This window comes from Haliaeetus albicilla, chromosome 28 (genome assembly GCF_947461875.1).
Source record: "Haliaeetus albicilla chromosome 28, bHalAlb1.1, whole genome shotgun sequence".
NCBI classification, from domain to species: Eukaryota; Metazoa; Chordata; class Aves; order Accipitriformes; family Accipitridae; genus Haliaeetus; species Haliaeetus albicilla.
The window spans coordinates 5,640,802-5,653,678 of NC_091510.1; the positions used below are offsets into that span (position 1 = coordinate 5,640,802).

At 36.1% G+C, this 12,877-nt stretch overlaps 1 protein-coding gene across 3 annotated transcripts; it reads left to right on the forward strand.

The window, feature by feature from the left end:
- The first annotated feature begins 2,817 nt into the window (after positions 1–2,817).
- KERA (keratocan) lies at positions 2,818–12,640 on the forward strand. 3 transcript variants are annotated; one of them, XR_011322533.1, is made up of 4 exons: positions 2,926–3,128; positions 4,432–5,324; positions 10,677–11,163; positions 11,798–12,640. XR_011322533.1 is itself a non-coding variant. In XM_069773272.1 (3 exons), exons 2-3 carry the CDS (start codon positions 4,439–4,441, stop codon positions 10,847–10,849), a joined length of 1,059 nt encoding a protein of 352 aa, XP_069629373.1. In that variant the 5' UTR covers positions 2,818–2,913; positions 4,432–4,438; the 3' UTR covers positions 10,850–12,640. The 3 variants fall into 3 exon arrangements, 2 of the variants coding, with proteins under 2 accessions (XP_069629373.1, XP_069629372.1); XM_069773272.1 differs by lacking the exon at positions 2,926–3,128 and adding an exon at positions 2,818–2,913 and having other exon boundaries at positions 10,677–12,640; XM_069773271.1 differs by having other exon boundaries at positions 10,677–12,640.
- Positions 12,641–12,877: the final 237 nt, after the last annotated feature.

A 12,877-nucleotide genomic window follows, 5' to 3' on the forward strand; every position in this document is an offset into this window, starting at 1 on the left:
TTTTAATACACATTCTCTTATTACATTGATTAACAATGTGGATTGCCAGGAGACATAAGGAGCAAAAATCCTGTAATAACTTGAGACACCTTCCTCAAACTAGAATACTCCCCAAAGTATCTTTTAAAAGGTCTCCAAAATTCAGAGTGGGCATTCACAGTATTTTTAGTGTAGTAATTTTTCCACTTCCTTTTATTGTCATGCAAATACCTTGCATACTGTTACTTTTTGGGAGATTGTTCATGATCTCAGGAGCAGTTTGTGTTTCACTGATATTTGCCTCTGACTGCTCAGCTTCGCAAGTTAAAAATGACCTCTTTAATACAAAATTCTTAGCCCCCTCTTTTTGAAAATAAGGCCCTGGAAAGTGTCTCAAGTTGGATACTCGAAACAAAAAGCCTCCCAAACCATTAGTCATTTTTTAAAATCTTGGCTGTGGTCTTTTATTAGTCTGTAAAACTTTCTCACCATATGTTGCACCCTTTAAACAATAAATAGTAACATCAGATGATGAAGGACTGAACAAAACAAACGCTTGACAGACAGTACGTGTGTGATCATCTTGAAGGTGTCATGGAAAGCAGGCCTTTCTGCAAAACCTGCTTGGACATCCCAGCAATCACTTGTTCCTGAAGAGATCTTTCCAAAATTTTTGAGTGCATGTGAGAATACACATTACAGTCATCACACCCTTTCTTCCTGATTTTGAGGACATTTCTTGTCATTTTTTTTCCTGCTCTTTGTTTGCATCAGAAGGAATGAAAATTCACGCTACTGAGAAAGTCTCAGCAAATGTTTTTGCTGTTTTCTTCTCCTAGGGAAGAACTGCTTCTCTGAATGGGGTGTCAGCGTATGTATTTGATAAGGATCAAATACCTGGCCTCCAAATCCACAAAGGGCAGACTGTGATGTGCCTGTCCGTTGCTGAGCAGCAGTTCATACAAATAGTCGCATTGCCTGTCACCAGATAACCAGCAAGTCCCTCTGCCAGTGACTTCTGTGACAACTTAATGAACATCTGTACGTGATTAGCAGGTTAAAGGGTAAATTCAGACCCCCGTGAAGCATAAGATAAATCAATCTTTTTTTGTTAAATGTGCAACATCTGGCGACTTGCATTTAAGTAAGTGTGTCACACCAGATACCTGCCACCAGGACTCGCTATTTTAAACCCTTCGGCATAACATTCGTGAAGGTCTCGGCTCATTCTTTAAGCCTCTTTAAATCACTCACAGCTGAACACAGAACTATTTTAACCTTCACACAGCGGTGCCTCTGCCTCGCACACTTCCCTTCCGCGGACTCCAGCTGACAAGCCTCCTCATCACGAAAGTGTGGTACCACGTCTGCTGCGGGAGGTCAAAGGAAACGTTTTAAGGCCTAGGTGTTTAAAGTGACACCCGTAATGAAAAGGTTAATAGTTTACATCTAATTTCTGTGCTTATGATCAGTACATCTGCTTAAAGCTAGAGCCTTTATTTTTAGGTATAGATGTAAATTATTTTCATCTAATTTAAACTTTTGAAAGATTCAGCTTAGCATGCATGAAGGAATCAACGTTATAACTGCCTTATAAGAAAGCCCTAACAATCTCTAAGAGATGCTGAAGAGTCTGGAGTTCTAGCAGAGTGAAACACTTAAGCACTTGTTTTATTTTCAAGCACATACTTAAGCCATGTAAAAATTACTGGTAGTAAGGATGTATTTTTCCCTAAACAAAAGACAAGGTAGTACAAACATGCACTTCTGAAAAAAAATTTATGACGTGTTTAACATTAGCCTTGCTTAAGTCAGTGGAAGCTGCCCATGTATTTAAAGGTTGCTTTCCTATTTGTGATTATCTTTTTGTCTACTCTACTTCTAAACTTCTTTTGAGACGTTCTTAGTTTAGGAAGCAAAGCATTAAACATTATGAAATAAGTTGTTAGAGGTTTTATTGTTAAAATAAATTAGATGAAACTGAATTAAAATAATTATATAAATAAGCTTTAAAACTAATATAAACTCATAAAAGCTACCAGGATATATTTTATGTGTTCAGTATTTTCATTAGCTTTTTCCTTAAAATACTTACGCCATTGTTCTGGCTTTGAATGTGGAGCTTTCCTCATATTAAGTTTTTACTTTAAGTTTGGACTAAAAAAGAAAACAAAAATCCTCCAAAATACTTAATGCAAAAAATATGTGTCTATGCCCTGGATAGCAAGTTGGCTGGGAAGAGTTTACTTTAGATCGATGATATAACAAGATAATTAATTGGTGCCTTGATAATTAAAAGCAGACCTCACTGCAGGAGGCACTGGAGAGTATGATAACTTTGTAGAAATTTATGCAAATATCTCTCTGAACAAAAAGGAGAAGGTATGGTTTAATCTTTAAAGAAATGAAAATATGTTATTAAAAAATTCTTAGCAAATGCTTTTGCTATCTTCTTCTCCTAATCAAGACTTATGTCTTTAAATGGCATGGCAGCATCTGCATTTGATAAAAATCAAATAAAATATTTCCGTAGAAACAGATGGCACTGGTTTTAATTCTTTATGGCCAGTTCAGGTATTATGAGAATGAATTATGATGTAAGTGAGCTTTGCGTGTAAAGTATCTTCTGACAAAAATTTTGAATAAAGGTACCTTTTGTGTTACCTGTTTCATCTAGATCAGTTCCTCTCATCTGCTAAAATGTAGAAATCAAATGCCTTCAGCAATGTGGCTGCTTGATATTAAAGTCAGAATTTCCTGTCTTTTCCTGCCTAGGTGCTGAGGTGCCTTAGTTATTTTAGGGGTTAAAAGCTGTAGCCACTGATGCGTATATATTAGGCTGTATTCATAGAACACGGCTTGTAGCCTGACTCAAGCTATTACAGTCTAACAACAGTGACCAATAGAAAGAGAAGAAGATCCAAGAAAGCTGAGGTAAGCCCAAACTCTGAAGCAATGTCAAATTAGAAACAATAGCTAATAAGGTGTGTATGGTAACACATCTGGGAATACCAGCATGTACGTCAAGTTTTATATGCTATTAATTCTTAGGAGGACAGGAAGCAAACACAGTGGTTAGCAGCCAAAGGCTGCGAATTTACAGTGATTTCTAACTGGCTTCTGATAGCTCCAGGAACTTGACTAACAAGGTAAATTACTTTATATTTCTTTTTAAAAGCGTTATTAAGGTTATGAATACTTACACAGTGAGAAGGTGCCATTTCACTGTGTAAATAAGAGATGTTATTCATTAGAAATATTTTATTTGTCCTTTCTTGGAATGCTTCCAGATAGCAGTTTCTGAGGCTGGAAGATTTGTAGGATACTGCACTTGTTACTGCTAATAACAATGTTGAAAACTATTAAATGACTACATATCATATGCAGCAACTTAACTGAGCTCTTAACCTTACTGGTACTTTAACTCTATGAGAGAATTTACTTTTTATTTAAACACTGTTTTTGCCAAAACTAACCTCCTAAATTTGACCAGAAATTTCAGCTATCAGTCTCTTGCCTCTGCATTGCAAAATGCTTGCTAGTCTTCACCAGAAAGCAAGCAAGATAAAGAGTTTGTGAAGCACTGTTTTTGTGCTGCACAGATCTTTCCTTTAGGAGTAAATTATCATTGATGATTTTGTTCATCGTTTAATGGTGGAAGAGGCTAAACAAAGCAAATTGTTAAGTAGGTAAAATAGATACAAGATGCATGAGTGTATATGATATAATTTGGTTAGGACTTATTTTTTGTGTCATTTAGATCAGGCATTTGTTTTGGCTGTTTGCTTTAGAGAAGGAAATTCATAACTTTGGATATGAGAGAGTGAATGAGGGAGGGGAATGGATTACTCAAACATATTCTCTCCAAGGTTTTTAAGAACATGCCCAACAAACAGCTGTTAAAACACTCTTTGATCTTTCACTTTTCTGTGATGAGAAAAGACCCTGGAAAATCTGATCCAGATGCCATTGTAATTTAAGAGAGAGGAAAAACAGAAAATAGGGTATGATTAATTTTAAAAGGAGGAACACTAACTACAATAGTATTTATATCATCATGGTATTGATAGTTTTACTGAAGAGGGTACATTACATAAAGTAGTTTATAGCTCTGTACAGGAAAACTTAAACAAATTTATAAGAAGCACTGATTTAATGTCAGAAAAAACATACGTGTTTTCAGGTTCTTTGAAATGACACTTACATGAACATCAGTTAAACTGGTAGCCAATGTGGAGCCTGAGATGAATCAGGAAAATGTTCTTCAACATATAGCACTGAATTCTTTATACCCCTTATACTACCGTTCAGTTTTTCCTTAACATGCCAGAGGACAGAATTTGGCTATTTATAGAAGAAATATTATTTTCTGTGTAATACTGCTTTGTTAATCTAATATGCTGTTAGAGAGTTCTGTTGAGAGGCAGCTAATTGTTTTTCTCCCCTTCCAAGGCAAACAATGACTCTAAAAGTCTACACAAGCCTTTTGCTCTTATTCTTGGTCAATTCTGTGTGGACTCGAACTGTAAGACAAGTTTATGATGAGCTGGATCCTGAGCATTGGTCTCACTACACTTCCGAGTGTCCACGAGAGTGCTTTTGTCCTCCCAGTTTCCCCAATGCATTATACTGTGATAACAAGGGACTTAAAGAAATACCTGTAATCCCAGCGAGAATTTGGTACCTCTATCTTCAAAACAATCTAATTGAAACAGTTTCAGAGAAGCCTTTTGTGAATGCCACTCATCTGAGATGGATAAATCTGAACAAGAATAAGATCACCAACAATGGAATTGAAAGTGGTGTGTTGAGCAAGCTGAAAAGGTTGCTTTACTTATTCCTTGAAGATAACGAATTGGAAGAGGTGCCTGCCCCATTACCAGTGGGCCTGGAACAGCTAAGACTGGCTAGAAACAAAATCTCCAGAATCCCAGAAGGAGTCTTCAGCAATTTGGAAAACCTTACTATGTTAGATCTGCACCATAACAGTTTGTTGGACAGCGCTCTTCAAAGTGACACCTTCCAAGGACTCAACAATCTTATGCAACTCAACATAGCAAAAAATTCACTCAAGAAAATGCCTTCAAGCATTCCAGCTAACACCCTGCAGCTATTTTTGGACAACAACTCCATTGAAGTGATACCAGAAAACTACTTCAGTGCAATACCCAAAGTGACTTTCCTCAGGCTGAACTACAATAAATTATCTGACGACGGTATTCCCCCAAATGGGTTTAATGTTTCATCCATTCTAGATCTACAGCTGTCTCACAACCAGCTCACTAAAATTCCACCCTTCAATGCTCACCTTGAGCACCTTCACCTTGATCACAACAGAATCAAAAGTAAGTGTGTATTGTCAGTGTGGGATCCTACGAAGACATAATTATTTTAAAATGTCTACTTAACTACAAAAAATGCTCTTTGAAATAAAGAGATTAAAAATGTGCTGTAGATTATAGGGAGATGAGCAAGAGGACCTCCCACAGGCCAGTTTTCAAGTCACGTCTAAAATATGACAACCAAATATGTGCATGGAAGTAATACCACATGTGAAAAATGTTCACATGCATACCGAAAAAACACTTTGCAAGCAGATCAGAAGTATGAGTGGATTAAGGAGAATTTGTGCATTCATATTTCACTATAACCATGCCAGTAACCATTTTGTAGGAACAAACTAAACTTCCCACAGAAAGGCTAGGAGTAAATAACCAAGGAACAATAATAAAAAAGTGGGTGTACCAAGTTATATTCAAACAACATCTGTATGACTGTTAGATTTTCAAAGTCCCTGAGCACCTTAGGGACTTCCCTAAACTAACAGAATTTCGGTATGCTCACTTCTTCTGAGTTCCTCTCTGCCCACCCAAATTATGTAGTAGGAGCTTAAGGCGAGGTGCCCTTAAAGCAGAATAAAATATTGGCTGTAGTCAACACAATCTAGTTCAAATATGACTAATGAGAATGTGGATTTTGAATATTTCAGTCTTGAATATCCTTCCCATCTTTTGTTTACTGTGCACAAAATGCTGACACTTGGGTTTAGACTTCAAGAAAAATCTTCTCACTGACTTTACAGAAGCTTTGTCCTATTAAGGTTTATCTCCTCAAATGTCTTCTAACATTTTCCACTTTGTATGAATGAGACAAGGTTTTGTACTGAAGGCAAAAGAAGCCTGTTGTCATGTCATAGTTCTGCTTCTAGCACTGCTTCCAGATTCATCCAGGTACAACGGGGATGTGGTGTTTAGGGACACTGGGTAAAGTATCTGCTCAGTACGTCCTACAGACCTTAAATCCTTTGTTTCATGCCAAAAGCCAAAATCAAAGTGATGACTTCTTATTTATCACTGCACAGAAGGTAACCAAGTCTCTACATTTGTCTTCCTGTCATGGTGATTTAATTGAATAAATGCTTCTATACTCCTGTTTTGTGTCACTGTAGTTCACAAATACACTAAAAATAATGGTTTGGCTTCTGTATGAAACAAGGACATATCAAAGGAAGATACCCATCAATAATTCAGGTTAATTCACTGCATTTTACAAAACAAATGTATGAAACCTTGTAAAAAGAAATCAATTTTGTATAACTGGCACATATTTAAGTGGCCTGTGAGAAGTCTAACAGTTAATTAGAGTTAGGGCTTATGACATATGTTGTTACTGAACATATTTCATTGCCCCCTGGTTACAAAGGGATTTATTTTAATTGCTTCACTGCAGGGCCTCAGGAACAGAATCCTGTCACTTTAAGTGGACACTAAATTGAAATCAATGGAACGTAACCTGTCCAGTTTAAGAAGTGTTTTGTGTCTAGGTAGTATTTAAAGAGCTGCCAAACTATCTTCCTTTCCTAAATAAGTTTAAAAAAGATTAAAAGCATGAAAATCAACCTGTGTAGTATATGCAAACTCAAGTCACATTTTCCAATGACACATGGGTACCCATGAGCCTAAATCACAATAGTTTTCTACAAGCCCTTATTCCTTGCTGCCTTTACCACTTTTCAAAATTCATTACTAACTTAAGCACAACACTGCTTTTAATTAAAAAAAAAAAAAAATTCTTTTTAGTAAGTACATATAAAGTAGTCAAAGTCACCTTAAATGGAATGCAGGTATTATGTAAGGCACATTCTACCACATAGCATAGTTGTTCAAGAGGTAAGGGATAATGACATAGTCTTTATGAGACACTGCTCTCATAGATGATATCTCAAAGGGCCTTTAGGATTGTAAACAAGGTATGTAATTCCATCAGGCGGGAGTAATAAGATATGGCATTAATTCTACAGATTGCTTTTGTCTTCTTAAACCCAGAAAATTGATGATCAGTCATTACTTTAAGATAAAAAATGTAAAAGATTTGAAAGAAAAATAACTGTAAAAAACTGGATCTGGTTTCTCCACAAAAGAGTCCTCCTGATAGTTTACTTTTATGTGTGCAGTACAAGCCCTTTCTATAATATTAATTCTCAGATACCCCTGCACACCTGCCAATTGCTGCTTTATTTTCTCTTGGTGGTTCATAGTTACACTGTTGGCATTGCAAGAGCTCAGACATCAAAATGGTCCAAGGCCTTATTTCTCCAGAGACCATTTATGAAGATATAAGGCAATATCCTGAAGCCCAGTGAAATCAATGATAGCCTCATCACTGGTCTCAGTGGAACCAGGATTTCACCTGTGGTCCCCTGCCCAAGGATCTCAATGGGCAGAGGAAAAAACATACTTGAAAGTTGGAAGCAAAGTCAACATAAAACCAAAACTAATTATGGCTACAACAGATACGCACCACACTTGTTCCATGGCATTTTAAAACACACGGTTACATATTTATTTATGAGATACACATGCGAGGCTCTGGGGAGATGTCAAATGATGGAAAAGGGAGTGTTAGAGGAAGCAAAAAGAGGACAAGGCATGAAAGGATGATGTTGTGAGGGAGCAAGGGTAAGCAGGTGGTATTACAGTGCTATCAAAGGAGCGATAAAAGGGAGCAAACAGTAAGTTCCCCTAGAGGAACACCAGGAGACTGGGATAGCTCCTCTGAGCTAATATTACTCCATGTGTAAAGAAAGGGAGAAGTCCTTGGACTAAGTAGCAATGCCAGTCTATCAGAATCCATTATAGGATATTTGGAAAGAAATGGTTGAAGTTACGGATCCTGACTTACTGTCAGACCCCTGTGCTATAGCTGGTACTGGATTCTTTGCTGGAAGAGCCCAGAAACGTACAGATTTGCAGGGTGATCCTTGGCTGCTGCTGTTAAATATTATGTGAAAAGGAGAAAGGGAGTGCAACCATTCAAGTTGGACTACTGTGAGTGCAGCTAGAGATTACAAGAATAGAACAGAAATACCCTCACAATCATGTATGTCAGAACACATCTACCTTCTAGATCAACTTACTTTTTTAATGTTTCTAAATTATGAGTTTTACTGGACAAGAAACAGGATCTTCTGCGGTTCTTCAGCAGACATATAGTATTAGCCATTAATGAGAAGCTTTTCTGCAGTTTTCTCCTACAGCAGCTCCAGAATCTCATTTTAAAATATTACACCACTTAACAATACTGTTTACAACAGGTGGAATTCATCTTATTTGAATTAACCATCCTAGATTTTTGTATCTAGTTTGGGTTAGTCACACTGACCACCTACTCAGTTAATGGAAAGAGATACACAATTCAGAGGGAAAATCACCCCATCTTAAGGAGCTGTGAATCACTTTTTGGAAGTATTAATCTCTCTCCAGAGTTTATAAACAGAGTCTAAATGGTTTACTTTGACTGACACTTACCCTCTACAAGGATCAGTTTAGCTAGGGTGAATTGTACCCATGTAAATGGACTGCCCTGCCCCTCCTGCTTAAGCAAAATTCAGCAAAATACCCATGAACAGGATTGCAAAAGAAGAGGAGAGAGAGAGGCTTTTACTCCTCTGATAATTTGGGTAGGATTTACCGCTCATGGGAAGAGAACAATAAAAACCCAAACCACTTCATACTACACACCATCAGGAAATAACTTCTTCCTAGGTGGCCTATGATTAGATAACTGCTGCCTCACTTTAAGGCTGGAGTAATTAACCCAGAGAAAACTAGTGCAGTGGGATAGTTTCTAGGTCAGAGAACACAGAGATTTAGAACACACTTGAAGCCATCCTGTCTCCTAAGGACAATAGTGCTGACCTGAAAAGGCAGATATTTTCTGCTACATAGTGTTGATTCACTTGTAAAACTTTTAATAACTGCTTTCATAATGAAAACTCACTCTCAAGCTTCCTGCTTTGTAGCTTCACACATAAAAATAATTTGTAGCTTGTTTCTTCCAAGAATATCAAATGCTTTACAAACATTAATCAAGTTTCACAATATAAGCAAAGACATTTTGATATAATGGATATGAGAAAAGTTTTAGGCCTTGGCCAATTGGATGTATTCATCTAGTTTCCATGACAAACATAAAGTCCATTTCCAAGATGTTGCAAACATCTGGGCAGTTCTTCAAAATGGGGTGGATTTTTTCTTTTGGGAAAAAAAATAATGGTTTTTTTTTTTTTTTTTTCCTCATAGCATTTAACCAGTTTGGGGGATTGCAATCAAAAGATGTGTGCTAAATATAAGGGAGAAAAATTTTGGTAGAAAGCTTTTCTTTTCCTATTTCTGGGCTGCTAAAAAAACTATGCTAAAAAAAAATCTGTTACACACACATTCTCCATTCAACCACTTTTTGCAGGTGGTCTGGGGGCCAACAAGACCCTCAAGCAGTCAGACCAATCACTAAATACCATAATTTCATCAAAGGAATTCGACATCTTTGATAAACAAACACCACTTCAGTGTTTTCTATAAGGCCGTTTTGAGGCTGAAATAGGGCAGTGGCAGCCACACTATTCAACAACTGAAGACAAAATATGAAAAGCATTTTAGCCCAGTGACAGTGCAGAGGTAACTTAGGGGAGACATTGTAAAGAACCCAATCTATTAAACTCTTATGAAAATGAGTAATGATTTAAGCCATAATTTTAAATTTTAGCTGAACTGAAACAAGCTACATATGATTTATAAAGAATTTTAAGGACTTGTTGGCTTTCAGATTAGGAAGAAAAATATCCCATTTCACAAGTTTTATTCTTGCAATTAAAACCAACTGTACTGAAGAATTTGAGAGAACAGGAAAGTACAGATGTTAAAAGTTACAGGCACTATACGAAAAGCTCCTCTGATTCAATACTGTTATCATTTTGAATGTAAGATCCTCATTGGGGAATATTATCAGCTAAAATTAATGTACTGTCATTGAAGTAAGATGTTCAAAACCCCTCAGCATTAACTTTGTTCTTCTCTCTCTGAGGGCAGAGTGCTATTTCTCAATGAATAGTTACCCAGTAGTTGTCTAAATTGGTTTCCTCTCTGTCCAAGGTAAAACTATGCATCTCGTGGCCTTTATTCATAACTGCAGCACATTAAATACATGATTCACTGATTTAGATTACATTATGTTAAGATGCGTTTTTGCTTGATCAAAAAAGCAGTTAATTGTTAAATCAGCATTTTCCAACTCTCACAGGAGCAAGTGTCTCTCACGCAAGTATCAGTGGAAGCCTGTTTTATTTGTTTTCTAAATGAATTTTATCTTCATGAACCTTTCCCATGGAAATTACCTAACATGTTGATCTACATTTTCAGGTGTCAATGGTACTCAAATATGCCCAGTCTCAATTGCCATAGCAGAAGACTATGGTCTTTATGGCAACACCCCTCGCCTCCGATACCTTCGCCTGGATGGAAATGAAATTCAACCTCCAATCCCATTGGACATCATGATATGTTTCCGATTACTTCAAGCTGTTGTCATATAAAGATATTGCAGTGTCACTCTTGTACTGTGAGAGTGCTAAGACACAAGTTTTGCTGGAATGAAACTTGTTCTAACTCATAAATCAAGAAGTAACAGCTTTATTTTTACTTTAATTTTTTCTTTTCTTGCATCTTTTTTATGTCTGAAAAGATTGTTCTTCTTTCAGAAGAGATTTTGGATGGACATGAAACACGTGCTTAACACTTTACCTAAGAATTCCTAATGCGAATATATTGAAAATCAGCTGTGTAAGATTCCAAATACTCCAAATTTTTGGCTACTCTCTCTCTTGTCAAATGCTACAATGTCTATCCTGTTAACATCATTGCTACAGACAAATTATATGTCCTTATTTTGTTACATAGTAACTAACACAATGAATTTGGGTGCACTTGGTTAAACATCAGAACTGCCACTATCTTTTTTAAGATAGTGACTAATTGTGAACAACCACTTAACATGTAAATAACTCATAAATTGCTGTCATCCTTTGAAGACTGATACTTTTAAGGCATGGCATATATGAGGCTTAGAAACTAAAGCAATATACTGAATATATACTGTTGTATGGATTCATTCAGTGTACGACTTCAGAATTGGAATACACTGATCCAACTCAAATCCAGGGACAAGGGAACATGAGACGAAATCTTGGTCTACCAAAGTGCCAATTTTCTGCTGTTTCATTCTTTAGTATTCCATTTCTAGTTTTGACACCATTTCTTGCTGTAGCTTTGGGATAGTCATTGAATATTTGGTTTATTTTAGTTTCTATACAGATAAAACCAAGAACAGTAATGGCACAGTATTTCACACACTAGGTACTTCACAAAAATTGGAATGGCTAGTTAATATAATAGTGATAAAGAGAAAATTAAGAAATTAAGAGATACATCCCTTCCCAATTATTTACTGAACTAGCCAAATATTTGCATAGGAATTTTATCAGTTTAAGCAAATACAGTCAACTAGAGCAGTATTTAGCTATCTGCTGACTCATATACACACACATAGTAACATTGGATTTTAGAGAAGTCCAGGTATTTAGAATACAGCACATTCACAATTCACTAACAAGGGAGATATCAGCGGGCATCTTTTTATGAAATCTGGTTGCTTTTTTTCTATTTTTATAAGATAGTATTGGGATTTCAATACACAACTTGAATATTAGACTCAACTATTCACTGGGAGAGGATGACATTTTTATTTCTGATAGCCAGCACAACAGACTATCCATCAGTCATATTATTTTAGTCTTCTTGTATTTGTAGATAGAAGCAATTAGTTGCTCTTTGATAGCTTGCATCTATTTCTAACATTTTAAGACTGGTCTCAGTAACAAGCATTTAAAGACTATGCATGCGGAATAATTTTTTTCTTTGAAGATGAAGCATTTTCTTAAAAGTAGATTTTAAAAAGGGTTGAGAACTGCAATTTCTAACATTCAATCTCTTTTTATCTGAAAATCAGGCCTTATTCTGCTCCAGTGCACTTGTGGAAATAACCCAGTATAGAAACCCAGCATAGAAATAACCCATTCAAAATCCTATCACAAAAACATTTACTTTTGCAGTTCTTTTTATGTGATTGCTGAGAAACTCCTGCCCTTCTAGCAAAATATTTTCTGTACCTCTGTGTTCAGCCTATATGAAAAAATACAGATTTTAAAGGTCTCTACAATATGTATGCATGTTTACCTATGTTCTTTACTCAATAATAGCATAATAATTTATTTTTTTGAAAAAAAAATTATGTGACAATACTACTAATTAAATTATAACAATAATTATGTGCTTGTACTGGGAAATTAATTTCTATTTTAAACAAAGAACAAATATACATACTCCAAAGTGAATATTCACAGGCATATATGTATATTATCAACATTATTTACAGTCCTAACTGATCATACAGCAAAGCGTCTCGAAGTTCCAGCCAAAAGTTATGACCCTTTCAGGCATTATATACATATTAAAACGGAAAAGACTAACCCTTGCCCAAAGAGATGTCAAGCTTATATATGAGA

Bases quoted from the DNA above. Each gene is read 5' to 3' on its own strand.
- KERA (XM_069773272.1), top strand. From the start codon at position 4,439: ATGACTCTAAAAGTCTACACAAGCCTTTTGCTCTTATTCTTGGTCAAT. The intron at 5,325-10,676 runs GTAAGTGTGTAT...CTACATTTTCAG, and splicing joins TGATCACAACAGAATCAAAA to GTGTCAATGGTACTCAAATA.